General features: G+C 59.2%; 2 protein-coding genes across 2 annotated transcripts; one reads left to right on the forward strand and one right to left on the reverse strand.

The window, feature by feature from the left end:
- Positions 1–3102: 3102 nt before the first annotated feature.
- On the forward strand, positions 3103–8861 carry WDR6 (WD repeat domain 6). The gene is made up of 6 exons (XM_065408316.1): positions 3103–3199; positions 4047–6519; positions 7001–7081; positions 7457–7573; positions 8074–8192; positions 8335–8861. Exons 1-6 carry the CDS (start codon positions 3103–3105, stop codon positions 8859–8861), a joined length of 3414 nt encoding a protein of 1137 aa, XP_065264388.1.
- A 3047-nt stretch (positions 8862–11908) lies between these two features.
- DALRD3 (DALR anticodon binding domain containing 3) lies at positions 11909–22409 on the reverse strand. Its single transcript, XM_065408106.1, has 13 exons — positions 22227–22409; positions 20266–20564; positions 19844–20124; positions 19537–19595; positions 19309–19431; positions 18718–18788; positions 17095–17153; positions 16098–16180; positions 15079–15202; positions 14483–14541; positions 14082–14195; positions 12793–12861; positions 11909–12108 (listed from the first exon to the last, which is right to left on the reverse strand). The coding sequence occupies exons 1-13, from the start codon at positions 22407–22409 to the stop codon at positions 11989–11991; spliced, it is 1644 nt and encodes a 547-aa protein (XP_065264178.1). The 3' UTR covers positions 11909–11988.
- Positions 22410–27600: the final 5191 nt, after the last annotated feature.

Here is a 27600-nt window from a genome sequence, read left to right on the forward strand (position 1 = left end):
TGTATTTTTATTTCAGGTTTGATTTTTCGTGTGGGAGGTCCAAGTATCAGTGAGCCCTGCCCAGCTGAGGCTTCTTGCCTCTCCAGGCAGGGCCTTCTTCAGGGGAAAGGCGCGGTCAGTGGCTCTGCAGAGTTTCAACCCCTCTTCATCCTGGGTCTCGATTTTTTTTTTTTTCCCCATTGAAATGGATTCAGTCTCTCTTTAGCTGCCTCCCAGGGGTTTCCTTGGCACCTGCCAGTTTCTGTCCCTAGAGTGTCCTGCTGCTATTATCTCCAGAGCATCATCTCGTCTCTCTTGACCAGTAATTGGCAGCACTGTCAGCCAAGCCAGAGCCCTCTGGTATGGAGGCTGTATAATCCAGGAGGGAACGTGAGAAGTGGGGTCACTGAGCTTCTGCATTAAGCCACTTCCCTAAATTCCAGCCCCATGATGTGAGACTGATCAGGGGCAGAGGCGTGTCAGTCCTCCGGTATTAGTAGGAAGGGAAGTGTTTCCGGTGCGGCTGTGTGCCTATGGAGATCTTAGATTCACCATTAGAATTATACTCTTTCTCAGGGGTTGATGTGGTTCTGAAATGCTTTTATGTTGTGTTGACTGTCAGGGAGAAGGGAAGCTTTTATGTGCAATAGCAGCAGAGCTGATTAAGGGGGGGGAGAAGAGTTTCACTCTAACCCCCTGATTTGTGTGGCTGCCTTGTTAGGTGTTTGACTGTTTCCTGAAGGTTCCTTCTGCCAAGTGATTCTTTCCCCCCAGTCACAGAGCTACGTATATATGCCAATGTCTCTGTAGCAAATTGGAAGCGCATGGGGGAGTGACTCCAGTGCCTCTCTCCAGACAACTGAACAGAAGAGGTCTCTGTGTATCATCATCCGATCCTCACGTGCTGAGGAGTTGGTCACTCCCGGCTCACCTCAGCTTGAAGCATTTTCTTCCCTAACTGCTTTAGATTTCAGTCAGTGGTCTCTTTTTTGTGGGAAGGAAACAATTTGAAATGTAGTGAGGAGTGGAATAGATCCCTGCCTTGCCACAGCATAGGGCATGGGCTGAATGCATGACTGCAAGCTCTGGAGATGGGATTTCTTCACGGCTAGTACATCCGGAAAGTCAACAAGCGAGGGTCCATGCAGCCCTTGGGGCTGAGTGAGCCTGTTGGATGTGCAGCCATCTGCTGAGGTGGGAGCTGGGTTGGTTGGTTTGGCTTTATTTATTTATTTATTTATTTATAAGGCTGCTGAACTGAGGAGAGGGCTCAGTGTGCTACTTTAGTGCCTGGTGTTTAGCCCTAAGGCCAGGTGGATGCACTGATGATCACAGCTCTATCCCAGTGTAATAGTATTAGGTTACATGCCATGCTAGTGAGAGAGAACTTCTGACCACAGTCCTGCTGCAAGTTACCCTGCCAAGCAGGGGGATTAGCCATGACAGAAGGCGGGAGCAGGGAAGTGTTGCTATGAAATCTAATTCCCTTTCATTGCTCTCTCTGGGTTTTGGGAGCAGTTTGAAATGTTCAACAGAACATTTGCCCCAAAGAATGGGAGTTGTCCTGTCGCCCCAGCACTAGGGAACCGGGTATGTTTCTAGTAGTTATTCCTGTGTTACAATACTGCTACGCAAGCAGAAATAGGAGATGCACTAAGCTAGTAATGCATGTTGCCACCATGCAACCCTCCCAGACAAGGAGACCAAGAGGACCCTATCAACATTGTGTCTCATAGGAATGTGCATCCAGAAACAAACCTGCAGTAGGGGATCTCCTACCACGGGCACTGCAAAGGGTTAACAGTGTGTTTATCGCATTTCGCTCTCTTCCAGGTGCACACTGGAACCCTGCTGCCACTTAGTGAGCAGGTAGCAGGAGTGTATTGTAAAGGGTCTTCTGGAAGAGAGTAACCCTAGTTGTTTGGTAGCAGGAATATAACAGGACTCCAATGACCTGTCCTGTTCAATGCAGCTTGAATCTGACCAGTTGGAACCCTTTCTAGCTGTATGTACTTGACTGGGATTCTTGGGTTTGGTGTGTGCTTTGGGGGTGGTGCTGCCCCTTCCTGTGTTCTTTCCACTTTACCAGCAGAGACTAATCTAAGAATGGAGGATTTTGTACATTATTTTTTTAAGATGTTGTAGCTCGGATGCTTTCTTCATAGGGTGATGTGATGTCATGTTAGTTATTCTCCAGAAGGCATGACTTTTTATTGGCTCTGCCAAGTCCAAGCCTGCAATCAGTCTTTTTGCTACTCTTAGCTCCTTTGAGTGACTTGGCACTGTCAGTTGCATGTGCAAGTGACTGACCATAGTCTGCCCTTGGTTTTCTGTGTTTTCCATATCCTCATGTGCACCCAATACGTTTTCCATCCCTTATTTAATATTTATTTAATTTATTGTATCCATGCGCAAAGAAGCCAGGCTGTCTGTCCTGAAAATAAAGTTTTGAAAACTCTTTGACTCTGGCGTTAGTAATGTTAGTGTTTCCAGGTGCTGACTGCTTTTTCTGCAAACTCCCACCCTTAGCAGCAGCGTTAGGATTCGGGACCCTCTGGCAACCATTTGTGTCATCCCAGCACGGGGGGTGGCATGTTGTGATGCTGCATTGTAATGTTACAACCCTGCCTGGGGAAACGGTGCGGGGGGCAGGACCTTGTGTCAGGTTGTCTGCTGAAGAGAAGACCAAGTGATTGGAGGTGAGGCCACTAGAAATGCTGCAGGTCGGTGCCTAGGACATGTAACTATTAATCCTGTTACCACAGGCGGGCCTGGGGCCCGGGGTGCTCGGCGCTGCACAGAGCTGAGCCGCAGTGGCTGGCGGCACGAGAGAGGCGGGAACCCAGGGGTGCAGGCGGGCCGGCCACGTGAGCAGCGGGCCCAGGCGCCCCGAACGCTGGCAACAGGGCACGCAACAGCCCTAGCGACCGCCGGCCAATGGGGCGCAGCGTTAGAGAACCGGGACGCGGAGTGGCTCGCGGAGCAGTAAGGAGCCTCTCGATTGGTGGGTGGAGTGTGGGCGGGGCCGAGGCGTGTGAGGTGAATTGATCTTCCGGTCCCCGTGTCCGGCCGGGCTGGGGGCTCGCGCGAGCCCGGGGGTAAAGTCAGGGGCCGCGTGGGGCCATGGCGGCTCCCCGGGCAGCCCCGGCCATGGACTCGCGGCTGCTGCGCGCGCCTGTCACGGCCCTGCGCTTCGTGGGGGGAGCCCGGCTGGTGGCAGGTGGGGCCGGGCGCGGGAGCCCGGGGGGGTTGAGCCGGGTACCCCGAGGGGGGGTGAGCTGGGAGCTGGTACCCGGGGAGGGTGTGAGGGAGGGAGGAGGGGGGGCTTGGGGGATGGTACCCCGAGGGGGGGGGTCAGCCGGGAGGGGGGGCTGGGTATCCCAAGGAGCTGGGAGCTGGTACCTGGGGAGGATGTGAGCGGGGGGCTGGTACCCCGAGGGTGGGTGAGCTGGGAGCTAGTACCCGGGGAGGGTGTGAGGGAGGGGGGCTGGGTACCCCGAGGGGGGATGAGCTATGGGGGGGGCTGGGTACCCCAAGGGGGGGGGCTGGGAGCTGATACCCGGGGAGGGTGGGGGAGGGAGGGAGGAAGGAGGGGGCGCTGGGTACCCCGAGGCGGGGCGAGCCGGGAGGGGGGCAGGGTACCCCGAGGAGGTAGGAGGGGGAGAGGCAGGCCTACATATCCTGGTGGGGCGGCGATGGGTGGGTCTGCATGGTTCGGTTCCGCCCGGGCGACCACGGAGCCTGTTGGGCTGGTCAGCGCTCGCCTGCCACTGGGGGTGGCTCATCCACGGGCACTTCCTGGGAAGGTTCAGCCCTGCGGCCCCTCCGCCATGCAGGCGTCCCCTGCCCCGGCTGGCTGCTGCCTGCGGGACCCCCCTGTCGCGTGAGTGCAGACAGGGGAAGGCCTCTGGCAAAGAAGGGGAAGCTCCGGTGCAGCCTTCGCTGCGGCACCAAGTGCTGCTCTGGTGGGACCAGGCACCCGATGTGGTGGCAGGTGCTGCGCTGGCCCAGGGAGGGCACTGCTGGGAAGGGCTCTGGGTTAACTCCGATCTCTTATTGCCTGTTAGGTGAAGGACCCAACGTGGTTGTGTACAGCCTGGATGCTGACGGCGGAGAGGCGGGGAGCCATTGGCAGAGCGTGCTTCGGAACCATCGCATCCATGGGATCAAGGAGCGGAGGAGTCCCTCCCCAGAAGCCGAGCAGAGGACTCTGGCTGTCTTTGGGGGCAAAGGTCTCATTGTCCTGGAGCTGTGTGTGCGAGGGAAGGAAGTGAGTCTGACTGAACTCTGCCAGCTCTGTGAGCTGCATGACTGGATATGGGATCTGCAGTGGTTGGCGGGCAGCACAGGGACCCTCACTTACGTTGGGTTGGCCCTTGGCCATAACTCTGTGGCACTCTATGACTATGCCAGTCACAGGACCCTGCGGGAGGTGCACTGCGAGGAGAAGTGCATCCTCTACTCTGCTTATCTGGTTGGAGACAGCTGGGATGAGCTGGTGGTAGTGGCTGGCACAGTCTTTAACCAGCTTGTGGTCTGGCGCGTGGCTGACTGGAGCGATGAAGAAGCAAGGATAAAACCCCAGAGGAGGGTCAGTGGGCACGACGGAGTCATCTTTAGCATCTGCTACTTGAAGAGCAAAGGCATATTGGCCTCAGCCTCGGATGACCGGAGCATTAGGGTGTGGGATGTTGGGGACCTGCAAGCGCCTCATGATCCGGTGCGCTGCCTCCTGGTGTGTTATGGCCACCAGTCGAGGGTGTGGTCTGTCAGGTTGCTGAGTGACTATCTCATCAGCATCGGGGAGGACTCTGCCTGCATTGTGTGGAACTACAACGGAGAGGTTGTTCAGAGCTTTAGAGGGCACAAAGGGCGCAGTGTCAGGGCAGTGGCTGTCCACGAGGCACGGGGCTGGGTGGCCACAGGTGGGGCTGACACTGGAGTTAGACTCTGGCACATTAGAAGACCTGAACCCAATGGGAATGGCCTTGTGCAGCTAAACTTCAGCCCGCCCCATAGGAATGGATCCCCCAAGGCCATAAAGCTGGTGGATGCAAGCCGGCTCCTCGTGATGACTGATGCGGGGGCCATCTACAGCTACGACTTGGCCTCTAAACGCTGGGCTTTTGTCATGGAGGATGCAAACTATCAGTCCTACAGTCTCCTGGAAGTTGTGCAGCTAGCCAAGGGCATCGTGCTGTGTGCCATGGGCAATCTGATGGGGCATGTCAAAGTCTTCCCCCTCTGCTGCCCAACGGAAAGTGAGGAGAAGAGGCTGTATGGGGGGAAGGTCCACAGCCTGAGCTGGGCCGCGTGCCCAGGTGGGGATCCCAGCAGGTGTGTGCTCTTTGCCTCTGGCCCAGGGGGTGTTCTGCTCTGGCTGGAGGTCTCCTGCTGCTCCTCCGGACGAGTGGCTTCAGTGGTGGAGAAATGTTGCTATCTCTTGCCAGTCTGCAGGCACAGGTGGCATACAAGCATTGCCTTCTTGCCCCAGGAGGGGCTTCTGGTCTGTGGTGACCGCAGGGGCTCCCTGCTGCTGTTTCCCTGCAGCACAGCTCTGGGATCTGGCACAGAACAGATGCTAAAGGCAGGACAAGGGGATGCTGCTGATGACCCTGTGGGTCATGGTTTGGTCTGTAAAGACTCAGGTGACAAGCCAGGTTTGATTTCTTCTCAGGGGGAAGGAAACCGCCCCGTGCAAGGTCCCATTTCCCTGCTGTTTGGGCTTCATGGGAAGCTGGGTGTGACCTCAGTGACCTGCCATGATGGCTTTGTTTATAGCACGGGCAGGGACGGCTGCTACCGCCAGCTGCGAGTGCAGGACCAGCAGCTGCAGGTGCTCAGGAAGCAGAAGCCATGCAGAGGGCTGGAGTGGATTGAACAGCTGCACTTCACCCCTGATGGGAACCTGCTGGTGCTGGGCTTCCACGCCAGCCACTTTGTGCTGTGGAGCACCCGGACCAACGAGCAGCTGCACTGTGTGCCGTGTGGCGGGGGCCACCGCTCGTGGAGTTACGGCCGCTGGCTGGCTTCCGAGGTCTTTGCTTACATCAAGTCTGGGGACGTCTTGGTCTATCAGAGCAGTTGCGGGCCCAGCAGGCAGCACGTGCTGAGGGAGCCTCTGCATGGGCGGGAGTTGACATGCGTGCGGCACGTGGGCACAATAAGGACCCGCGGGGGCCGGCTGGTGGATATCCTTGTGACCAGCAGCGAGGACATGACTGCCAACGTGATTGCCGTCAGTGAGTCGTCCCATTCATTGGCTACACTCGCAGCCATCGGCGACCACATCTCAAGTGTGAGAGCTCTGGCCGTGGCCAGTGGCAGTTGGCAGGAGGAGACAGCTGACTGGTCTGCTGTCCTATTCTCTGCCGGGGGCAGGGCTGAGATAGAGTGCTACAGGCTCCTGCTCAGCTATGACCACGATGCCAGGAGTGGCATGGCCTGCCAGGTCATCCACGTGGCCTCCCACCAGCTGGACGAGCACTGGGATCGCATGAGGAACAAGCACAGAGTCATCAAGATGGACCCGGAAACCAGGTAACACCCCAGCCTTCCCCAGGGAAACAGGGATGTGGGCTGGGGCCAGATGGGGAGCTAGTTCCTGTCATGGCCCTGGAGAGCGAGCTTGAGACCCCTGCAGTCCTCAGCCCTTCAGTCTGGGCCAGAGCTCTCTTGATGCTGTCGACAGAGACTTCGGGAAGGCTGAGCCCTCCTCCCCCCACAATCACATAGCTGAGGGCCCAGCTGAAATGGGACTTTGCCCTCCTGTCCTGGAGAGCTCACCCAGTGTCCCTCATGCCTCCAGTCGACCTGGAGATTGCCAGGCTGGTGGGCTCTGCCGCCCCCAGTGTGGAGGCAGGGACTAGGGTGTGGACTCAGTCCCTACTGTTGTCTCCTCTGAGAGGCCAGAGCTGTGCGGCGTGTTGTGCTGGGGGTTGTAGTTGTGCTGTGGGGCTGCCCTGTGGTGCCCAGGCACAGGGGTGGCCAATGGGCTGACTGGTTGCTGTGTTTGCTCCAGGTACATGTCCATTGCAGTTGTGGCTGGTACCGACGCTCCCTGCCTATTCCTGGCTGCCGCTTGCAGTGACGGATCTGTCCGGTAAGGAGGAGTCTCGGCTCTGACCCCAGAGACCTGGTTCCCCGCCATGGGCTGGCCTGTCCCAGCTTGCCAGGGGAAGGAGACACGGTATGATCCAGAGAGGGCGCAAAGCCCTGGAGGAAGAGATGCAGCAGAGTGGGCTCGATGAAAGCAGCTGCTCCCCTGGCCTCCCTAACTCCACCTGTGTGCAGTCTGTGAGGCAGGGGCTGGAAAGTGCTCCCTCTTCCCCAGCTGCTCCCGTCCTCTCTGGGTCGGGAGAACATACGCTGAATCTAGCCACAGGGGCAGGAGAATTGGCACCTGGGCAGAGCTGTAGTGAAATCTGTGCACCCCTGCTCCCTTGCCCTGACTGCCTTTCCCTTGCTGCTCCTGCAGGATCTTCCTGATGCTGGAGCCTGCCCAGAAGCTGCTGCTTGTGGCCGATTCCTTTCACCACCAGCGCTGCGTCCTGAAAGTGGAGACATTTACGCGCAGGGTAGCGGGAGACAGGAGGTGAGCACCGTTTGCACTGTGCCGCATTGGGCCTCCCTGCAGCTAGATGGGGAGAGACACTTTTAGCTGTGATTGGAGGAGAGCAGACGAAGGGGAGGGGTACAGGAGGCTCATGCCCCCTCACCCTCAGGATAGCTTTGCCCTGGCTCTTGACCGCCAAACCTCCCATTAATCCTAGCGGAGCTTGCACGGATAGGAGCCTACGTGGTCCCATAGTCTCCGTCCTGCGGGGATCTAGGGATGCTTTGTGTGCAGATTGCTCTGGCCTGGCAAACCTACCCTCACCAGCACTCCAGGGCCAGGACAGCTGCAGGCCTCGGCTCTGTGGTCGGATTAAATGATGGAGAACGGAGGAGCCGTGATCCAAAGGTTGGCTCGCTGCAGGGGCTGGAATCGCTGCCGACTCCCCATTGGGTCCCACCTAGGGCAGCTGGTTTGTGCACTGAACAATCTACACTTAGTTCAGCCAGGAGCCTCCCACAATGTGTTTGGTTTCCCAGGAGACACTTCCTGTGCAGCGCTGCCACTGATGGGAGTATTGCATTCTGGGATATAACTGCCACCATTGAGCATGCTGCAGCCGCCCAGGAATTGGCGAGTGGAGAGCTGCAGCCCCTCGGTAGGTGTTTCCCAGCTTTCCTGTCTGTACTGATTGTAGAAGTATCCTCTGGAGTTGCTGCAGCTAGTGCCTGGGGCTGCCTCCCGGGGCACCTCCCGGCAGCTGCGTGCCCTTGGTTGTCATTGAGCTCGTCTTTTCTCAGCTCTGGGGGCCCCGTCCCTGACTGTCCAGGCTCACAGCTGTGGCGTGAACAGCCTCCACGTTCGGCAGACAGCAGCAGGATGGTACCTGGTGGCCAGTGGCAGTGATGACGGCTCCATCCACATCTGTCTCGTTGCTGTGGATACAGCCCTGAGTGAGCCATCCCCCTCCCTTCCTTGGGCCGTAGTGCCCCCTGGAGCCAGCGCCGGGGCTCGCATTCTCCTGCTCGAGGCGTTCTCAAGGCCATGTGCCCACGCGGCCCATGTGACGGGACTCAGGGTCTTGCGGCCGGACCTGCTGGTCTCCGCCTCTGTGGACCAGCGCCTGACGCTTTGGCGTCTGGGCCAGGACAGCCTCGTCTTCCTGGGCAGCAGGTTCTGCCACGTGGCCGATGTGGCTGAGCTGGCTTGCTGGGGAAGCGAGGAGCGGGGCTATGGCTGTGTGCTCTGCGGGCAGGGCCTGGAGATTGTCTGGTGCAGGGCCAGAGCAGGTCCCCAGCAGCTCCCTGCCTGCGGGGCTTTGGAATAAAGGGGAGCACATGGCAAGGCCTGAGCTGCCTTCTTCGGGGGGGTGGGGGGAGAGGCTGTCTGCCTGTTGCCGCGGGAACCACAGAGCCTCTAAACCCTCTCTCCAGCTGGCACCCATCCTGCCGCTTCACCCTGGTCCTAGTCCCCGGGGAGCTGGCACGTCAGCCGAGGATGCATCTCAAACACTGGCAGTTCCCTCTGGGCAGAGCAGCCTGGGAACCCAGCGGGGCCTTGCCCAGGCCCGCCAGTGACCCTAATAACACTTGGCTGTTCCGGAGCCCCGTACCCCAGGGGGCTGCAAGCCCTTGCCGTGCTGGTGAAACCCCATACCTCTTGGGAGCTGGAGCAAGGCAGCTCGATCCCTGTCTGCCACATGGCAAAACTGAGTCACGGTGTGGGAGTGACGAGCAGGGTCCCATGGAGCTGAGAACAGAACCCAGGCGTTCTGACACCCACCCCTGCTGCGTACACACTCGGCATGCTGTGTGCTGGCTGGCTGCTCAGCTCCAGGATGGACGTTGAGGGGCTGCCTGGCTTGGCTGTGCCCGACAGCATGTCCTGACCGCAGAGCCCTTGAAGGGGTCCCACTGCTGTGTGTCAGGGTCTGACAGCGCCACCTGGACGAAGGAGACGTCCTAGCCCCAAGCTGAGATGGCAGCTGCTGGGGAACACGCAGACCCCGAGTGCCGCGGCCATGAGCAGTTTTGTTCCCCATCCCCAGGCTCCGCCGGTGGGTGGTGCCTGCACTTTGCCCTGGGGGCTTGGGGCCAGGGTGCGATGCGCTTTGAGATGCTTTGCGCTGCTGGCTCCTCTCCGGCTCGGGCTGAGTAATTCGGTGCCCTGCAGCCTGTGCTGGCTGGGGTTACGTGCTCTCCAAGCGCCACATGCATATTTCATAGCTCTGGATTGCAGTTTGCAGAGGCTGTGCCAGGCCCCTTTGTGCAGCCCAGCTGTTGTGCACTGACAGCTCCGTGGCCCTTGGGCCAGTCGCTCAGGTGAGCTGCAGGGGAAGTGAGGAGCACAGAACGAGGGACACTGCACCGCAGGGGGAGGTGGCCCGTGCGCTGCCCTGCGCCCTCGCAGCACACCAGCCTGACCTGGACCATCCAGGGAGACAGGGCAGAGCCCGAGTGACCTTCAGAGGTGGCTCTTCAGGAGAGCAAAGCAAAGGGCAGTCCCCGGAGGAGCCTAGGCAGGCACGGGGGCTGCAGGCAACAGGCACGCTGTTCTCCGTGACCAATGCAGTTGGCTGACGGTCAGCACTGCCCACAGCGGGAGTCACCAGCTGGCCAGGCTGCACCGCGAAGATGGAAGTGACCCCATCCTTCGGGAGGAGCCAGGTGCCTGGGAGAAACAAGGAAGATGGTGCCGGGGACCAGCTGGCCAGGACAGGTACGGCGCTGTCTTGGTGCATGGGCACCGCCCTGGGGGCTGCAGGGGCTAGTGTTTGACTGGGAGAGTCTCGTGTTCCTGGGGGCAGGAAAGCTTCAGCTTCTCTTTCTCAGGCTGGTACTGTCAGGGCTTGGTAGCAGCGGCGCAGCCAGTGCCACACGGACACGTAGACCACAGGGTCCTGCCAGTTCGCTGTGGGGCCTCACTTCACTGCTGAGCCTGCCAGGCCTGTGTTGGGCTGACGGGTCTGGACGGAGCAGTGGGGGAAGGGCCTGAGGCAGAGCTGTGGGCACGGGCCCAGGACTGGAACGGCGGGGGTCTGGATCGGGGTGCGGCAGAGCTGGGGGGGGAGGACTGGATGGGGGTGCGGCAGAGCTGTGGGGGGGGGACTGGATGGGGGTGCGGCAGAGCTGTGGGCGGGGGGACTGGATCGGGGTGCGGCAGAGCTGTGGGGGGGGACACGATTGGATGGGGGTGCGGCAGAGCTGTGGGCGGGGGTCTGGATCGGGGTGCGGCAGAGCTGGGGGGGGACACGACTGGATGGGGGTGCGGCAGAGCTGTGGGGGGGGACACGACTGGATCGGGGTGCGGCAGAGCTGTGGGGGGGGACTGGATCGGGGTGCGGCAGAGCTGTGGGGGGGACACGACTGGATGGGGGTGCGGCAGAGCTGTGGGCGGGGGTCTGGATCGGGGTGCAGCAGAGCTGTGGGCGGGGACCCAGGACTGGAACGGCGGGGGTCTGGCTTGGGGTGCAGCAGAGCGGGGGGGGGGACTGGATCGAGGTACAGGAGAGCTGTGGGCGGGGTCTGGCTTGGGGTGCAGCAGAGCTGGGGGGGGACTGGATCGAGGTACAGGAGAGCTGTGGGCGGGGTCTGGGCGGGGTGCAGGAGAGCTGTGGGGGGGGGACTGGATCGGGGTGCGGCAGAGCTGGGGGGGACACGACTGGATGGGGGTGCGGCAGAGCTGTGGGGGGGGACTGGATCGGGGTGCGGCAGAGCTGGGGGGGGACACGACTGGATGGGGGTGCGGCAGAGCTGTGGGCGGGGGTCTGGCTTGGGGTGCGGCAGAGCTGGGGGGGGACTGGATCGGGGTGCGGCAGAGCTGTGGGGGGGGACTGGATCGCGGTGCGGCAGAGCTGGGGGGGGGGACACGACTGGATCGGGGTGCGGCAGAGCTGTGGGCGGGGGTCTGGATCGGGGTGCGGCAGAGCTGTGGGCGGGGGCCCAGGACTGGAACGGCGGGGGTTACACAAGAAAACAGCCCCTGCTCCATAACAATGTGTATTTGGACCCAAACACCAAGGCTGTAGGCTCGGGGCAGGGACAAGCGTCCTTGGGGCCAGTGGGGACCTCAGCCAGTTAAAACCACCTGTTACAACACAACTGAGGCTGAGGCCTGGCCTGCTGGGGTGCCCCACTCCACCCTTGGGGTGGGGGCTCAGGCAGACCGATTCTGAAGGGCTGGCAGTGGCTGGGACCCGGCCTCCCCTCCGCATTTGGCATCAGTGACTGGGAGGCAGAGCCCAGGCGGCTGCCGCCTCCTCTCCCCAGCACTAGCTGTGGTAAGGGCATTTAACCCCTTCTGTTCCAAAACAACCAGCCCCTCCAGAGAGCAACTAAACCTGTGGGGAACCCCTCCCCCACCCTCTAAAACAGGGTTAACCCTTTAACTCCTAACAACAGCTTCAGAACAGACTCTGCGCTCCCCGTTTGGCACTCGTGTGGTGGCCGCAGGGCTCAGATCTGGCTGAGCGGAGGCAGGTGGAGGGTAGCCAGGGCCCTGTGGATTATGTCTCTCACTCCTCTCATCAGCTGTAGCCGAGCAAACATCTGGCTGAACAAGTGAGGCAGTGGCTCCTGGAAGAGAGGGGGCAGCAAGTGAGAGCAGGGGCAGGGCTCCCCACAGCTCCTGCTTAGTGTAGGGAAGGCGTCCTGGAGTCCCTCCTCCTCTCCTCCCCATTCTCGCAGCCCCCCTGCTGGATGGGGTGCCCTCCGCCGCTGAGAGCTGGGCAGGGGGAGCGTGCCCTAGCCAGCAGGCCAGGCTTTCCGAGCTGGGCACCCCGTTAGTGCACTGCCATCCCATTCGCTTCCCATGGAGGGGCACGCCCAGTTGGGCACTGAAGCCTGCAGGGCGGGCGGGAGAGCAGCAGCAGCAGCTGCCGCCGCCGTGGCAGGGACGGAGAGGAGCAGCAGCTGCCGCTGTCGCCGGGCGGGCGGGCGGGAGAGCAGCAGCAGCTGCCGCTGTCGCCGGGCGGGCGGGAGGGAGAGCAGCAGCAGCTGCCGCTGTCGCCGGGCGGGCGGGAGGGAGAGCAGCAGCAGCTGCCGCTGTCGCCGGGCGGGCGGGAGGGAGAGCAGCAGCAGCTGCCGCTGTCGCCGGGCGGGCGGGAGGGAGAGCAGCTGCCGCTGTCGCTGGGCGGGCGGGAGGGAGAGCAGCAGCTGCCGCCGCCGTGACCGGGTGGGCGGGAGAGTAGCAGCAGCTGCCGCTGTCGCCGGGCAGGCGGGAGGGAGAGCAGGATGTTTCCCGGGAGGGTCCCCGCTTACCCCCAGGATGTGAACGCGGTTGTAGTAGGAGCTGAAGTCCATGCTCAGGTGGATCAGGAACTTGCACACCTGCCATACAAAGCAGAGCCTCTAGAGACCCTCCTTCCCACGGGGGGTGGTCAGGGACCGTGTGCACGCTCCCTGCTAGGTGGCCGCACAGTGACACCCATCCCAATCTGCCTAGTCGATCACCCCATTGCAGTCCTTCCTCTCTCCAGGCCGGCTGCCCCTACGACCAGCACTGCCTGGCTGGAGCTAGCAGCTCCACACCCCTCTCCTCCCTGGGGCTAGGAACGGGAGGTCTGAGAAACGCGGGGCTCCTGCTGACACGTGCTGGGTTCCCAGAGGAGGTGCTCTAGGGAGCAGCCTGGGGCTCAGTCCCAGCGGAGAACCACAATTAGAGGCTGGCTTGTATGACTGCTTTAAACAAACGCCCCAAGGAGCCCAGCAGAACAGGCGGCTAGCACCCTGCCTGTAACAGCAGTGGCCAGGGCCCCACGGCACCGTGGGCCTGGCCAGCTCAGCAGAGAGGCCAAGGACTGCGTGGGCCACAGAGCATGAGCTCCTCTTGCTCTCAGCAAAGCAGCTTGTGCTGCTGCCTCCATTGGACCTGGGGCCGGCCTGCCTCTGCCTGGAATCATTCCTTCTCTGTGCTGTTGAGGTGATGGCCAGACTGCTGGGGTTCTCTCCTCTCGGACAGTCCCCTGGGGCAATGCCCTGGAGACTAGCTCCCTGTTCTCCACTCCTGCCCGGTACTGCCCCTCCACACTGCTGGGCCTGTCAGCCTGGGACCCCCATTCGTCCCTCTCACCGCTGCCCTGTAATCAGTCCCACCCTCCATGAATTAACGTGTAAGGGCAGCATGCTCTCCTGCAGACCCCGCTCCCGCCAGGCACAGTGCTGTGCCCCCGCAAGGCAGCAAGGGCCGCAGCTGTTCGGAAGAGGGTTATTTAGCAGCAGCCAGGCTTAGTCCCTGCAGGCTCTCGCTTGTCCTCCCTGCACTCCTGTTTGCCGAACTAATTTGCAGCTTGTGTTCGATCAGACTGAACTCTACAGGGCTCAGCAGGCCCCGGTTCTGACTGGGACCTCTAGGCACTGCAGCCGTATAATGAACCTCTTCAAGAACAGTGGCTCTAGCGCCAAAGCAGCCCTCTCCAGTGCTCCACAGACAACCTGCAAACCTCCAGGCTGGTGCCAGCCAGGAGCAGCCCTCACATCGGCCTGGGGCTCTGTCCCCAGCAAGCCAGCTTGGCCAGAGCCCTCATCGGGGGATAGCCTGCAGATCTCACCGCCTCCGTGCTGGCTGTGATTCGAGTCCCTTTGCTGGAGAGGGGCAGTTGTGCTGCCTGGCTCAGGGTCTCTGGGAAGGGAAGGATGTAGTTGAACAGCAAAAGCCATTCGCCCTATGGAAGGAATACAAATGTCAGTCACCTCCCAGCAGCCTCCGGAGCTCTCTCCCCTCACCCCATGCCCAGCTCGGGTAGCTCCACTGGACTGGAAGCCCGGGCAGGGGAGGACAGAGCCCTCAGGCCCGGTGAACTCTGGGCTGTCTGAGATTCCAGTGGCCCAATGGCTCTGACCCCTCCCAAATACAGGAGGAAATGGCTGTGGGCGGAGTGAGGATAAGCTTGACTGGCAGCCCCTCCAGCCATGGGTCTCTTGGTCCCAGCCCTCGCCCTGGGCCACTCACCTCTTCTCTGAGCAGGGAGAAGTTGAGTTCTGATGCTGGGGGGAAGGCCGGGTATGCACCTGGAATAGAAGTTCAGCGCCCGGTTACACAGCTGTGGCAGCACAGATCCGGGGACGAGCCGCGATTGGCAGCAGCTCAGAGACAGGCAGGGGTTTGATGCCTGGAGGCACCTGGCATAAAAGATCCTTCCCAGCGAGCGAAGCTGCCTCAGTCGCATCATCCATGGTTCTTGGTGCTGTTTCCACCCCACTGCAGGGGGAAGCCTTCCCCAGCACCTTCCCGCCATGATGCTGGGGCCCTTGGCCTGAACCCTGCTGTGCTTGGTGAGTGGGCCGGGCCTGCCTGGCTTGTTGGACCCCACCCCTTGGAGTGGCTTTGTCAGACTGCTTGTCGCAGGCCCATTCACAAAGGATTTTCTCTGCCTTCTGGATCAGTCAGACCAAGGGCTACGAGTCCATCCACCCTGAGTCCCTGGAGCCTCCCATGGGCCCTGACGAGCAGTAAGGCCCAGCCTGGCCGATTGCTGCCGTCGCTCCCAGGGGTCGCTCCCTGAATTGGTTTGGGGCCCGAGCGGAGCAGAGCGTCCTGGCACTCACCTTGTTCCACAGCCTGCTGGTATGTTTTGAAGAGCGTAGCAAGCCGAGCGCAGTTGTACATCACAAAGGCTCCGCTTTTCGTCCCCTTTGTGGAGATGCTGCTGTCCTCCAGGTCGAGGATAATCTGAGGGGGGAAACCAGCTCCGTTCCGCTCTCACTTTTCCCTCAGTGGTCTGCCCCGCAATGCCTACTTCCTCCCTGTTCCGATGAGCCCCTGCACACTTCCCCTGGTGGGATCTGACCCTGGCCTTCTCTTGGGGGAAGGAGAGTTGGGCAAGTACCAGGTCACACCTAGGCCCCCCAGATCATTCCCACGTTCCAAGCAACAGGGCTCCCGTCCTGCTTTTGGGAGACCAATGCATGGTCTACCAGAGCTCCCTGCTAGCAAAGGATTCCTGATCATCAACCTCCATTTGCCTTTGCTTCGTTTCATCCCTTTGTTTGTAGTCGCACCCTGACCAATTCCTTTCCCTCCCCGCGTTAACCTCCTTCAAAGGCCTGCTCCTTAGCCATTTGGGAGCCCACGGGAGAGCTGTCTAGCTCTAACCTTTCCTCCTAAGCCTCTCCTGACCCATCCCCATTTTTGTTACTTGTCCCTGAGGTCCCTCTAATTTGTCCCTCTCCTCCTGGTGCCAAGAGCCACACCCAAAACCAATGCTGCACATGACTGTCAAGAGACTTGCTGTTGCCTTCTTGCTCTGGGTTTGCAGCTCAGAATGGCTTGTTCCACTACAATATCGCATTAGAAGCTCCTATCTAATTTGCTGTGTTATCTCCTAGGTCTCTCAGGGTCACGGCTTCCCGGGTTCTTGTCTGTCTCAGAGTCCTTTCCCTGAAACGTACTGACTGCCTTTTCCCACATTTCCTGGCTGGCTGTCCTCCCTGCATTCCTAGCCCCTCTAGACGGTGGGATGCTGCTCACTCCCTGTGGCCCCTCTAAGGCCAAGGGGCCAGCATACACAGGGATTGCCTCTTAGTGACCAGGAAGGAAAAGCAACGTGGTTCCTTCTTGTGCTTACCTGACTCTGATGGGCTGTACTCAGCATTTCAAACCTGATGGCAGCTGATGTCAAGACGCTGATGATCTCAGTCCAAGAGTCATCTGCGCAGAAAATGTGGCAAAGAACATGCAACTAGAAGTGCCCGGCTGAGCCCACCAGCCATGCCCCCCTGCTAAGCCTGCACACTCCCTAGTCAAACACCATGAGCAGGGCCCTCGTGGTCATCGCTGGGACAGGTCTCTCAGCCCCAGTCCACTTCTTGCCAGAAGAGGAGGGCACGTCGGGGGGGCAGCCCAGCCGCCACCTGGGGAACATGGGCTTTGCGAGCTTAGTGCAGGAGACTGGGGTATGGCTGTGGGGGCCAGCGCCCCCTCTCTCCACATGCCATGCTGGCCTGGCTGGGGACGCTCCCCACTTCTCTCTCCATCAGCATACCTCAGCCCTGCCCAGGAGACTGCCCCGGGGGCAAGAGGGAGCTTGCTGGCTGTTGCTTGTGAAGCGATTGGTCTCTGCTGAGGCCCCAGCTAGTAGCCTGGTGATGGTGGTTTGGACGCCTCCTCACCGGACAACCACCCTTCCCGGAGGCTCATCAAACACCCATCATGGGAATGACTTTCAGTCCCTGCTGATCTGGGCTGGGAGAACCGAAAGGCCGGGCCCTGCAAATCTGCTTGAAATCCACGGACCATGTTTGCGGCTCGGAAGGGCTCTGAACTCTGGAAAAAGCAGGCCTGCGGCAGCGTGGTGTAGTGCTGCCGGGGAGAGAAGAGCCATGACTCCTCCAGCAGCTAATTGCAGAGGCAGGGCTCTCACGCCTGAGCCTTCACACACACACACACAACAGCCAATGGGCAGCAGGAGGAGCCGCGGGTGCCGCTAGCCCTGGTGAGCGGCTGCCTGCACTAATGCAACCTGCGGGCGAGGAGACTCCAGGGGCTGCCTGGTCTCCTTGGGCCAATGAAGGTGCAGCAGCAGGAGGAAGCATCCCCTGGCCAAGCAAAGGCAGAAGCCTTACCCTGAACAAGGTCTCCATACTTCATGACCGAGGCTTCGTACATCTGGCACCTGCGGAGCCTGGGAGGAATAAATGCAGTGATGCAAGAGAGCCCAGGGCTATCGTCCCCTTGCCAGCTCTCAGCTGCACTTGGCACCGCCCTGGCCCATCGGAGTACCATGGCAACGCCCACCCAACAGAGCTGGGGATCGGACAGTGTCCAAAAGAGCCACCCAGCAGAAAGGGGCACTCTTATTGGCTTGCTGTAGCAATGAATCCCCCCCTTGGTCACATCTCTGCCCACTCCCATTGCCTGCAAGGGTTTTGGCTCCAGCTCTGCCAGCCCAGAGAGGCTGGGCTAAGAGACCAGGTCTCGTTTCTCTTGGGCAGCAGAGTGGCAACCCAGCAAGCTGGGACCGGCTGTGAAAACAACCTGGGGCTGAGCTCCGTGCAGCCAGGACAGCGTCAAACTGAAACCAGCTCCCTGAAAGGCGGTGTTCCTGACTACGCTGCCAGAGACTAGGCCCCTTTGCTACTGAACCGGTAACATGGGACGCTGCTTCATGATGTGAGGGCAGCTGGGCCTTTGGCGCACCTCATCGAGCTGGGCCCCTCACAGGAAGCAGAAGAGAGGAGGTCCGAGCGGCCTCTCTCGCCTTTCAGTGGCTGAGGAAATCAGAAAGCCGTTGATCAGAATCCTAAGGATGCAGACCTCTTTCCTGCCCGGGTCCCTGGCTGATGCACTGACGCAGGGATCGGCAGAATCTCTGGCCAGAGCAGAGCAAGAAATGGGGGCAGACAGCAGGTTGGATTCGCGACTGTCCATGCCCAGACCTGCCCATCAGAGATGCTGCAGTGAGCTGTCAATCCAGCACCAACACCCCGGCCTAGTTCTATCAGGCCTGCCTGCTTCTGTCCTCACCTCCCCACAGTGTCTTTGCAGGACAGACGTTGTAAGAAGGGCTTCCCCTCTCTTTCCATTTCTCACCGCATTAACCAGTGACCCCACCCCAGAGCACTAGCCCTCCACTGTGCAGGTGGTGCAGAGCCAAGGCCTGCTCCTCCGGACGTGAGCTGTAGCCCTGCAGGGCTGTGCAGATCAGGGTTAATGGCTTGAAGAGGAGACGAAGTCATGGCACCAGGGTTCTCTTCCCAGTGCTCCCTATGTAACTTCGATTACGCCTCCTTTCTGGCTGTGCTACCCACCTCTGTACAGTGCTGCGAGCCACTCAGAGGAGTTGGGCTGAAGAAGCACTGTGAGGGTTACAGAATATTCTACAGCGCCGGCAGGGCCGGCTCCAGGGTTTTGGCCGCCCCAAGCAGCCAAAACAAGAAGAAGAAGAAAAAAAGCCGCAATCGCGATCTGCGGCGGCAATTCGGCGGGAGGTCCTTCGCTCCCAGGCGGAGTGAGGGACCGTCTGCCGAACTGCCGCCGAATACCTGGACGTGCCGCCCCTCTCCGGAGCGGCCGCCCCAAGCACCTGCTTGACAAGCTGGTGCCTGGAGCCGGGCCTGAGCGCCGGCCGGTTGGCCAGCACTTTTACAGAAGGACTAAACACCCTGGTTATCAGCCACCCGAGCAGAACGCAGTGAAACGCGCTCGGCTGAACGGCTGCAGCAGAGTCCTGGTAAGTGCCAACTTACTGGAAGTACTGGGGTGCCCCCACAGGAGGGGGGGAGTTAGCCACCTTCACTGGCCCACAGACGAGGTGTTTCTGAGAGAGAGGAGGAGAGAGTGAATCCTGGGGCAAATGGCTCCCTGACCTTTTGCACTTCACCAGCCGTTCAGCTGTGCTTAGATCCAGGGTGATAGGCACCATACACAAACCTGAGCCCCGGCTCTGAACGGATGCTCCCAGACCGCTGTAATGTCACAGCTTATTCAGTCAAAAGAAACCAGCCGTGCTGTGAGTGATTCGTCTACCCCCCTCCTCCGATGCCCTATCACCTTAGCATCAAGGTCTGCGGGGGCAGGGACACTGCCTTTCTCACCTGTAGTGCTCGGCCAGAAGGGCAGAGGGAGGCTACAGAGGAGGAAAAGGAAGGTTTTCAAGGAGATAAGGTCCCCTTTCACCATGAGTTCTTCCTGGGGGAAATCGGAGGGAGCCATGCTCAGACACCCCTGCCCCCAACCCAGACAACTTCACACAGCAGCAGGAAACACTTTCCCATCCTTGTCCTCTGCTGGGTGCTGCCATGGGAGGCAGCAATGGGGGAGTCAGAGACATGCCTCACCTGCAAGGCTGTGTGAGCTCCCAGGTCCAACATCCTCCAGAGCAAATCCACCTGCTGCTGCTGAAACTCGCCCTCACAGCTCACCACATGCACCACCCTGCAGCAGCCTCCCGGCCCCGTGCCCTGCAGCAAAGCAGCAGCCTGGTTAGATGTGCTCCCACCAAGCCCAGGAAGGAGCAGGGCAGGCGCTCTGGGTTCCCTGTTTACCAGAGCAGCAGGGTTACTCACCGCACAGCGCAGGGCCATCTGTCGCAGCTCTGCCAGGACCCGCAGTTTCTCCTCAGTCACTGCCAAGGAGGAGGAGAGGACTCAGAAAGGGAGGTACAGGTTCTTTGCACCCTGTCTCCACCCCAGCTGTTATTGCCTCACTCAGTGTCCTTTGGGGCCATGACTTGCTAAAGGCTGGTGCGCCAGAACCAGGAGTGGAAAAGGGGGATTTGAGACCAAACGCCCCTTGTTTTCTGTATGAAAATAGAGCAACTGCAGCCTTGTGCCCACCCAGTCAGACAGCAAACGTTAAACGTGTGACACTTACCAAGACAGACATCTAGGTTGGGGTCATAGCCCTCCAAGCTCTGCTGCGCCAGGAAGTTTTTCAAATGCACTTTAAATATGACATCATCAGCCAGCCTTGTCTGCCCTGGCTCCGGTCCTGGGACTGTAGCATGAGGGCACTGGCTGAGGACTTGCTTCAAGGCCAAAACATCCTCAGGAATGAATGTCGTTTCCAACTCTGAGGGCCAGTCAACTCTCAGCTGGTGCAGGAACTTCTGGATTCCTTCGTCAGGCACAGCAGGAACCAGGTGGACATTCATCCTAGAATCAAATACAAACACCATTCACCATGCAGAACTGGTATCAAACACAAACTCCTCGCTCTGTCTTACACATTGAGCATGAGCCTGTAAAACGTCCAAGGAAGAGCATTTAAAGAGCTGGAGAATTCAATCCACTGACCCCTGTATTCTGAGCACTTCAGCCAAGTGGTCAGTTACTAGAATGGCTCTCAGATTGCTCAGGCTAAGCATGTCCAGGCTTCTCCGGCTCCGGAGGGGTGTGCAGTTGAGGATGATACTCTGCGCACTTGCTGACTGGGAAGGCTTTGTGAACTCAGCAATAGAATTCAGGACCTGCTGGAAGGCAGCAGGTCTCTGTAACTGAACAGTCAGCCCCAGTGCGGTCTGCTGGCAGCTCTGGAGAGGTGGTACTCCAGGGCATTTTAGTGAAATCACATCTTCTATGATGTCTTTGGGAACCTGCAAGAAGACAAGACAGACCTATGAAAAGCTCCTCTAGTAGACACCTTCTTTAATACCAGTGTGTCATCTTGCAAATTCCTCACTCTTACTGACAGAAACTAGCTGGAATCTCACCAATCTAGGTTAGATTCATAAACTTTCAGGCAGTTACTACAGCCCATGGTAGTAGGCGCTGCTGTCCCTTCGGTGCCCGTTGTGAGCCTAGGACCCCAGTGTGGTGCAAGGGGTACTGCTGGGGGAATTCTGCACCACTGTGCAATGTAGAATTTTGAAGAAATTAACATTGTGCGTGCAGAATTTCCTTTCCCCTGCAGAAATGGGCTGCATGCTGCTAGTTGCTGCTCGAGTCCCTAAGCTCCGCTTGCACATAGAAGACACTGCTGGGGGGAGGGAGAGGGAGCTTGAGGGTTCCTAGCAGCTGCAGTTCTCAGCATGCCCTGAGCAGGAAACTCTGCAAGCCTGGGACTGAGCATCGGGCTGTTTCTCCCTCTGGATCTGGGGGGGAGGTGGAGGGGTGTCTCGGCAAGGGGGAGCCTTGCAGCTGGGCTCTGGGTGGTGGAGGGGCTGAGGGTATCTGGGCTGCCCCCCCCCCCCCCGTGGTTGGGCTCCGGGAAGGAGGGGGTTCAGGTGTATTGATGGGGGGGGGCCTGGTGTCTTCCTCCCGACTGGGCTCTAGGGTGGGAAGGGGGCAGAGAAACTGGAACTGGGTTGTCATAGAGGTTTCTTTAACTCTCTACTTGGGGGGGATTTTTGTGGGTGCCTGTATTGTTACAGACATACGTGCGGACAGGTATTTTGAAATAAATTACCCAAATAACTTCAATGGGGGTAATTATGTAGTGTTATTTTGACAAATAAAATTTGCAGAATTAGGCGGCGTTTTAAAATATTGTGTACAGAATTTAACTTTTTTTAGCACATATTTTTCAATTCTTTGTCACAGAATGCCCCCAGGAGTAAGGGGGGGGGCATGCCATTTGAGGTGATTTTGAATGAGAAGTGAAAGAGGTTCTAGTTACTAAAAGTTCTTAAGATACATTTTGCAAGATTCAGGCTGTTCACTGAATAAATTCCAGTTTGGGTTAAATTCCCCTGCAGCTTTCACACTTTCCTAAGGTTTTATTTACCTCTCATGCAAAATAGGTATGTAGAGTTGCTACTTGCGGGAAAACGGTTGCTGTGTCCCAGTGTGGAGCTGGCCCACGCGCTGTCATTTACACATAGTGCCTGTAATCAGCACACTCCACAACTGGTCCTAGACAATGTGTTCTCCTCAGGGTCACCCCCGGCTCTGCAGCCCCCTCGAGGAATCCCCCACCGCCTGTTTGCCTCAAACTCAGGGCTGAGCCCCTCGTGGCTGACTTGTGCAGCACCTCCCCCCAAACATGGCACAGAGTCACCTTTCACCAGAACTAGACTCCACCCCTTGCCCACAGGCCCCTCCCTCTCCCATCCCCCGCTTGCCTTAGGCCCGCCCCTTGCCCACAGGCCCCTCCCTCTCCCAACCCCCGCTTGGCCTTAGGCCCCGCCCCTTGCCCACAGGCCCCTCCCTCTCCCAATCCCCGCTTGGCCTTAGGCCCCGCCCCTTGCCCACAGGCTCCTCCCTCTCCCATCCCCCGCTAGCCCGTAGGCCCCTCCCCCTTTGCTCTCCCCGCCTACCTGCCCCCCCGCGAACAGAGGCCGCAGCGCGGCCTGGGGGGCCAGGAAATCGCGGCTCCGCAGGTTCCGGGCGCTGCTCTCCTTGAACCAGACGGAGGCGGGGGGGCCGGGTTCCTTCTTCAGCGCCGCGTTCAGGGCCCCCAGGGTCTCCGACACCCCGAACCGGCCCCCGCCCGTCTCCATGGGGACGGAGGCAGCTGCCGAAACCGGAACCCCCCGCCAGGGATTCGGGGGCAACGGACAATGAGCAACTTCCTGTTTGCCCAACCGGAAGTAGCGTCACAGATTCGAGCAGCCCTCTTGGGTGTGGCTGGAAGTTCCGCGGACGCCATCTTGGGTGTCGCCGGAAGAGTGGGGTTGCCATCTTGCCCGTAGCGTGGAGGGCAAGTGGCGGCGGCCATGTTAGGTGTGGAGACAGACGCCCGGGCTGTGAGGGCCTGGACCCCGTGGGACGGGCACTCCCGGACGGCTAATAGCAGCGAGGGCCCCGGCCCTGCCCCCTCCCACTTCGCACCTCCCCAGTGCTGGCCCCGCCCCCTCCCGGCTCTGCTCGCTGCCCCCTCCCTTCACACGCCCGGGCCCCGCCCCTCGTCCCTCGTCCGCCAGCCCGAGTCCCGCCCCTCTTCCTGGCGCCCGCCCTGCTCCTCCTCTTCCCCCCCCCGCCAGCACCGGCCTAGTGCCCATCCCACTGCCCCCACCAGTGCTGGCCTAGTGCCCTTCCCACCCCACGACCCCATCACCCAAATCCTCCCTGCTCCCCCCCCCCCGCCAGCACCGGCCTAGTGCCCATCCCACTGCCCCCACCAGTGCTGGCCTAGTGCCCTTCCCACCCCACGACCCCATCACCCAAATCCTCCCTGCCCCTCCCCCCCCGCCACCAGCACTGGCCTGGCACCCATCCTCCCCAAATCCTCCCTGCCCCTCAGCGCTGCCCCAGCACCGGCCTAGTGCCCATCCCACTGCCCCCACCAGCACTGACGTGGTACCCTTCCCACCCCACGCCCCCATCAGCCAAATCCTCCCTGCTCCTCAGCACTGCCCCAGCGCTGGCCTGGCGCCATTCCCACCCCACCCCTCAGTGCTGGTTCCCAGTGTCCTGCTCACCCGATGCCCACCTGCCAAACCGGCTGGGGCGTAGGGTGAGCGGTGCCCAACAGAGCCGGCCTGCTCCTGTGCCAGGGGCTGGAGTGTCAGACAGCCTGGGGAGGGGGCTGAGCCCCAGAGACATGGGTCTGCAGGGGGAGAGGGAGGGCACATGGTGGGGGGAAGGTCCAGGTGCGACAAACTCAGCGCCATGGGAGGGGAAGGGCCGAGGGCAAAGCTGAGTCTCAGATGAGGACTGTGAACCTGATCTTCATGCACAGGCAGGGAGCCAGCAGCGGGACTCAAGGGCACAAGAGCCGAGCTGTGGGAAGCAGCAGTAATTTCAGCTGCTGGGGGCTGGACAGGCTGAGCTGGAGAAGGCTGGAGAGGAGGGCACCGTTGTCTACATGAGAGAGACTCATGGTGTGAGTTGTTTCAAACACAGTCACCAACTCATGATATTTGGTGGGGTTTTAAGTAGCCCACGATCTCAGGATTGCTGGTGTCAAATTCCAGAATTTTCCCCAATCAAAATGGCTGCCATCTAGTACAGTATTTTCAAGAGGGTTGACACCAAGTTGGCCTGAGTCGAGCTGACCACAATTTCCCTATAGTCTTTGCATGTAGAAGTGAGAGTAGAGGCCACGGCCACCATCTCATTGCTTCCAGTTAAACTGGAGACAGAACATCATTAGCTGGGCCTGGGCGGCTGCCACTCCCTGGCTAAGGGTTCCTAAGGAAACCGAGGCGATGAGAATGTAGGATGCAGGAAGGTGCAGGGGGTTGTGAGAGAGACTGAAGTGTGCATGGGTGTGTGGGGAGTAGGAGAGAGGAATGGGGATGCAGGGGGAAGACTGAGGTGCGTTTAGGGGAGCCATGGTTCATGGCAGGAGACTGAGGGGGAGGGGACTTAGGTGGGGGTGCAGGAGGTGAGGCTGAAGTATTGCAGTGGAATGTGGGGAGAAGCCAGCAAATGAAGGGCAGAGGAAAGATGTAGGGGCAGGATACTGCGAAGGGAAAGGTAGGGCCAGCACACTGTGGAAGAGGAGACAGGCTAGTGATAAGAGGGAGGGACGGAGAGGGGCAGAGTAGCCTAGCTGGTCCCTCTCCCCAGGTTCAGGAGAGTGCACATGGAAACCCCGCCAAGCAGCCAGTAGGTAGGTAGGTGTGTGTGTGTGAATTTTGAATGTGAAATGCTCATGCACAATCAGTACCGGGTTTACCATGGCGCTGGGCCCATGCTCAAAAGGGGCCCCAGCCCGGCCCATTCCACTTGCACTGCGCCCCGAACTGCTCGCTCCTCTCGGCCGCCCTGGGCCCCCTCCCACTGCTCTCACAGGCTGAGTGCTCCTCTCTGCCCCCCGTCCCCCGGTCAGTGGTAGAGAGGAGCCCTCAGGCTCTGCCACTCCCGCCGGTGACTGTCCGCTTCTGGCTCCCGGGGGCGGGACCCGCCTCTCCCTGCCACTCTGCAGAAGCCGCAGGCTGGGAAAGTCACCTCCAGCCGGGCACCAGCGCCAGGCGGGCAGGGCTGGGTGAGGTCCTGGGGGACGGGGCTGCTCTGTGCTCCTGAGCTTCAGCTGTCCTGCTCCCTAGCACTGTTCTGGGAGGGGGGATCCCTGCTCTGCTCTGGCTCCGCAGGGCCAGGGTGTGGGGGAGTGGGCCTGGGGGGAGCTGTAGGGGGGTGCTGGGCAGTGCGGGAGTTTTGTGTGTTTTGGAGTTCTAGGTAGTGGGGGGATCTGTTGGGGGGGCACTGAGCGGGGGGGGTCTGTGTGGGTCACTGTGTAGTTGTGGTGGGGCTGTGGAGAAGGACACTGGGCAGTGGCGGGTGGGGGAGATCTGTGTGTTTGAGGTGCTAGGGAGCAGGGGGTTCTGTGCGGAGTGCTGGGAAGTTGTGGTGGGGCTGTGGGTGGGGGAGCGCTGGGCAGGGATGGTGGTGTGCAGGGTGCTGTGCATTTGTGGTGAGGAGGCCTGTGGGGGGGTGGCACTGGGCATAGCGGGTCTCGGGGGTGCTGGGCATAGAGAGTCGGGGGGGTATTGGGCAGCGGGGCTGTGTGGCGCGGCACAGGCCCGCCCCCGAGGGGAAGGGCCGGGCAGGCCAGTGTTTGCCGGTTTGTAAAACAGTGCCCTCACACTGGGCTGGGTGGAGGGGGTCACCCCCACCATGCCATACCCTATTTCCCCTGGCTGCCCCCTAGCTCCGGGGACCAACCTCCCTGCACCATGCTCCATTGCCCCCCATAGGGGCCCACAAAAGGTTAATCCGGTCCTGCACACAATTTGAATGCAGGCAGCTTCCACCTAAGGGCTCAGAATCCAGGGGGAAGATTAAAAACCACATGATTTTCAAAACCATCTCATGATGTGTTGGAATCTGCTCCTGCTATTTGAACATTTGGGGATGGGAATAGATGCCAGCTCCGTCACAATAGGGGCTGTAACTGCCTGAGATTATGGAGCCCAGTCCCACAAGGGTCGGGACTTCTTTCATAGCCCCAGTGTCCTCTTCACTTAGGGGACAAACACAACTCTTGGAATTAGCATCAGTCAGGCAATGTGTGTCTCTGAGCTGCTGACGTATTAGGACATGAAGGCCAGGCTCTTACTAAGAGGGGCTGTGCTGCTCCCTTCAGATAGTTCTGTGTCATGAATTTTGGGGTCCCCTCCCCTCCTTGACGGAGCTGTAATGTAACTGAGCTCAAATTGCTGAATGTGGCAGACGCTGTCATGTACAGAACTCAGTCGTTCAGGGTTAGGTCTGGGATTTCATTTTTTGCTGTTGACAGAATTGACTATAAATAATTGGGTTCTAAGGTGCAGCGGCTACACTTGAAGTCTACCCTGTGACTAGCCTGTCTGAATTGGTAGGACCCTGTCCATTCATTGTCATCAATGCTTCAAAGCAGCACATGTAGGTTTTATTAAAGGAACATGCCAGGACACCAAAGACCAGCTGAAATGTTTCCATCACAGATTTCATAGACTCTAGTACAGACAGTTATTTGTTTGGATCTTGAGGTGTTTGCAATTCAGAAAATTAAACAGTTTGAAACTGACCAGAAACAAAAGTGAAAGGGACTAATCAGCTTCCTTGTCCAAGCTGAGAGGAATGCAATCAGCAAGTGCAGCACAGTGGCCAGGAAATTGCCTTTTTTCTGGGTTAATTTATTATTTATGGCACCCAAAAGGATGCTGAGCATTTTTACAGACCAAATAACTGCCCTGAAGTCATTGGGAGTTAGGGACATTTGGCACCTTGCAGGAGCAGGCTCTCAGAGGTTAATGGCAATATATGTGGGAGATATGCTGGGGGGTTGAAATCTTTAACTTCTTGGGGAAGGTAGGTGGCTTGAATGTGACTGAACAGGTGCTGAAATTGCTGATCTAAGGGGAACCTGCTAGTATCTGCTATGGGGACAGACACAGCTGTTGTGATCCTGACAACTGTGAGCGTGGGCTTCCGCAGCTTGGGCCTTTGACCCATGTGCTGGCCAAGTAAACCCATTCTGGATTTTACTGAAACTCCGTTAGGTCTATTTCTTTCTCAGCCATAAAGGAGTATGTTTGCAAAGAGAAACCTGCTCCAGCTCCCTCCACACAGTCACAAGGCTGTTTCCTTCTCCGAGATCACTCATATTCTACACTGGCCTGTTCTCACGTGTGTGTGGCAATCACTCACGGGAAGTGCTGGTGAGGAGGGGGAGAGCCAGCACATCTCGTTAATCAGGCATGACAGGAAAGGAGATAGAGACAGCAATCAGAGTGTGCCGTCACTCTCCATTAGATCTACACCGCTAAGTTCCTCCTGGCATCATTTCAAGGGCCTGTTTATAGCATCATAGACCTGAAGGCCTTAGAGCATTGTGAGCAGCTAGTCTGACCTCCCGCATACACGGGCCGTGTTGTTTCACCAAGAGACCTGCAGCTGTCTCTCTGCAGCCTTAGAGAGCTGCTACCTTTGCTCTCAAGCGTGATCAGTATGGCCAAGGTAATGACGCATCAGGGTGCTGTGTCTGCTGCTCTTGGCTTTCCCTGTCTACTACTCTCACTCTGCGTGCTGGGCGTTGGCACAATGCTACAGCCCACTTCCTACTTACCAGAACTCATTCAGTCCTGGGATGGAACTTGGGCAGCCCAGACTTCAGGCCGGTTCAAGCCCACAACTGAAGGCTGTGGGCAATGGCTGAATTTGCTCAACAGGTGGCTTCCAAAAAAATTGGAACTACTAGAGCCATTCACCTACCCCACTTCCACTTTCTTCCCCTACCCCATTCTCCTCGTCCCCATGTCTCTG

The sequence above is a fragment of the Emys orbicularis genome, chromosome 7 (genome assembly GCF_028017835.1).
Source record: "Emys orbicularis isolate rEmyOrb1 chromosome 7, rEmyOrb1.hap1, whole genome shotgun sequence".
NCBI lineage: Eukaryota > Metazoa > Chordata > Testudines > Emydidae > Emys > Emys orbicularis.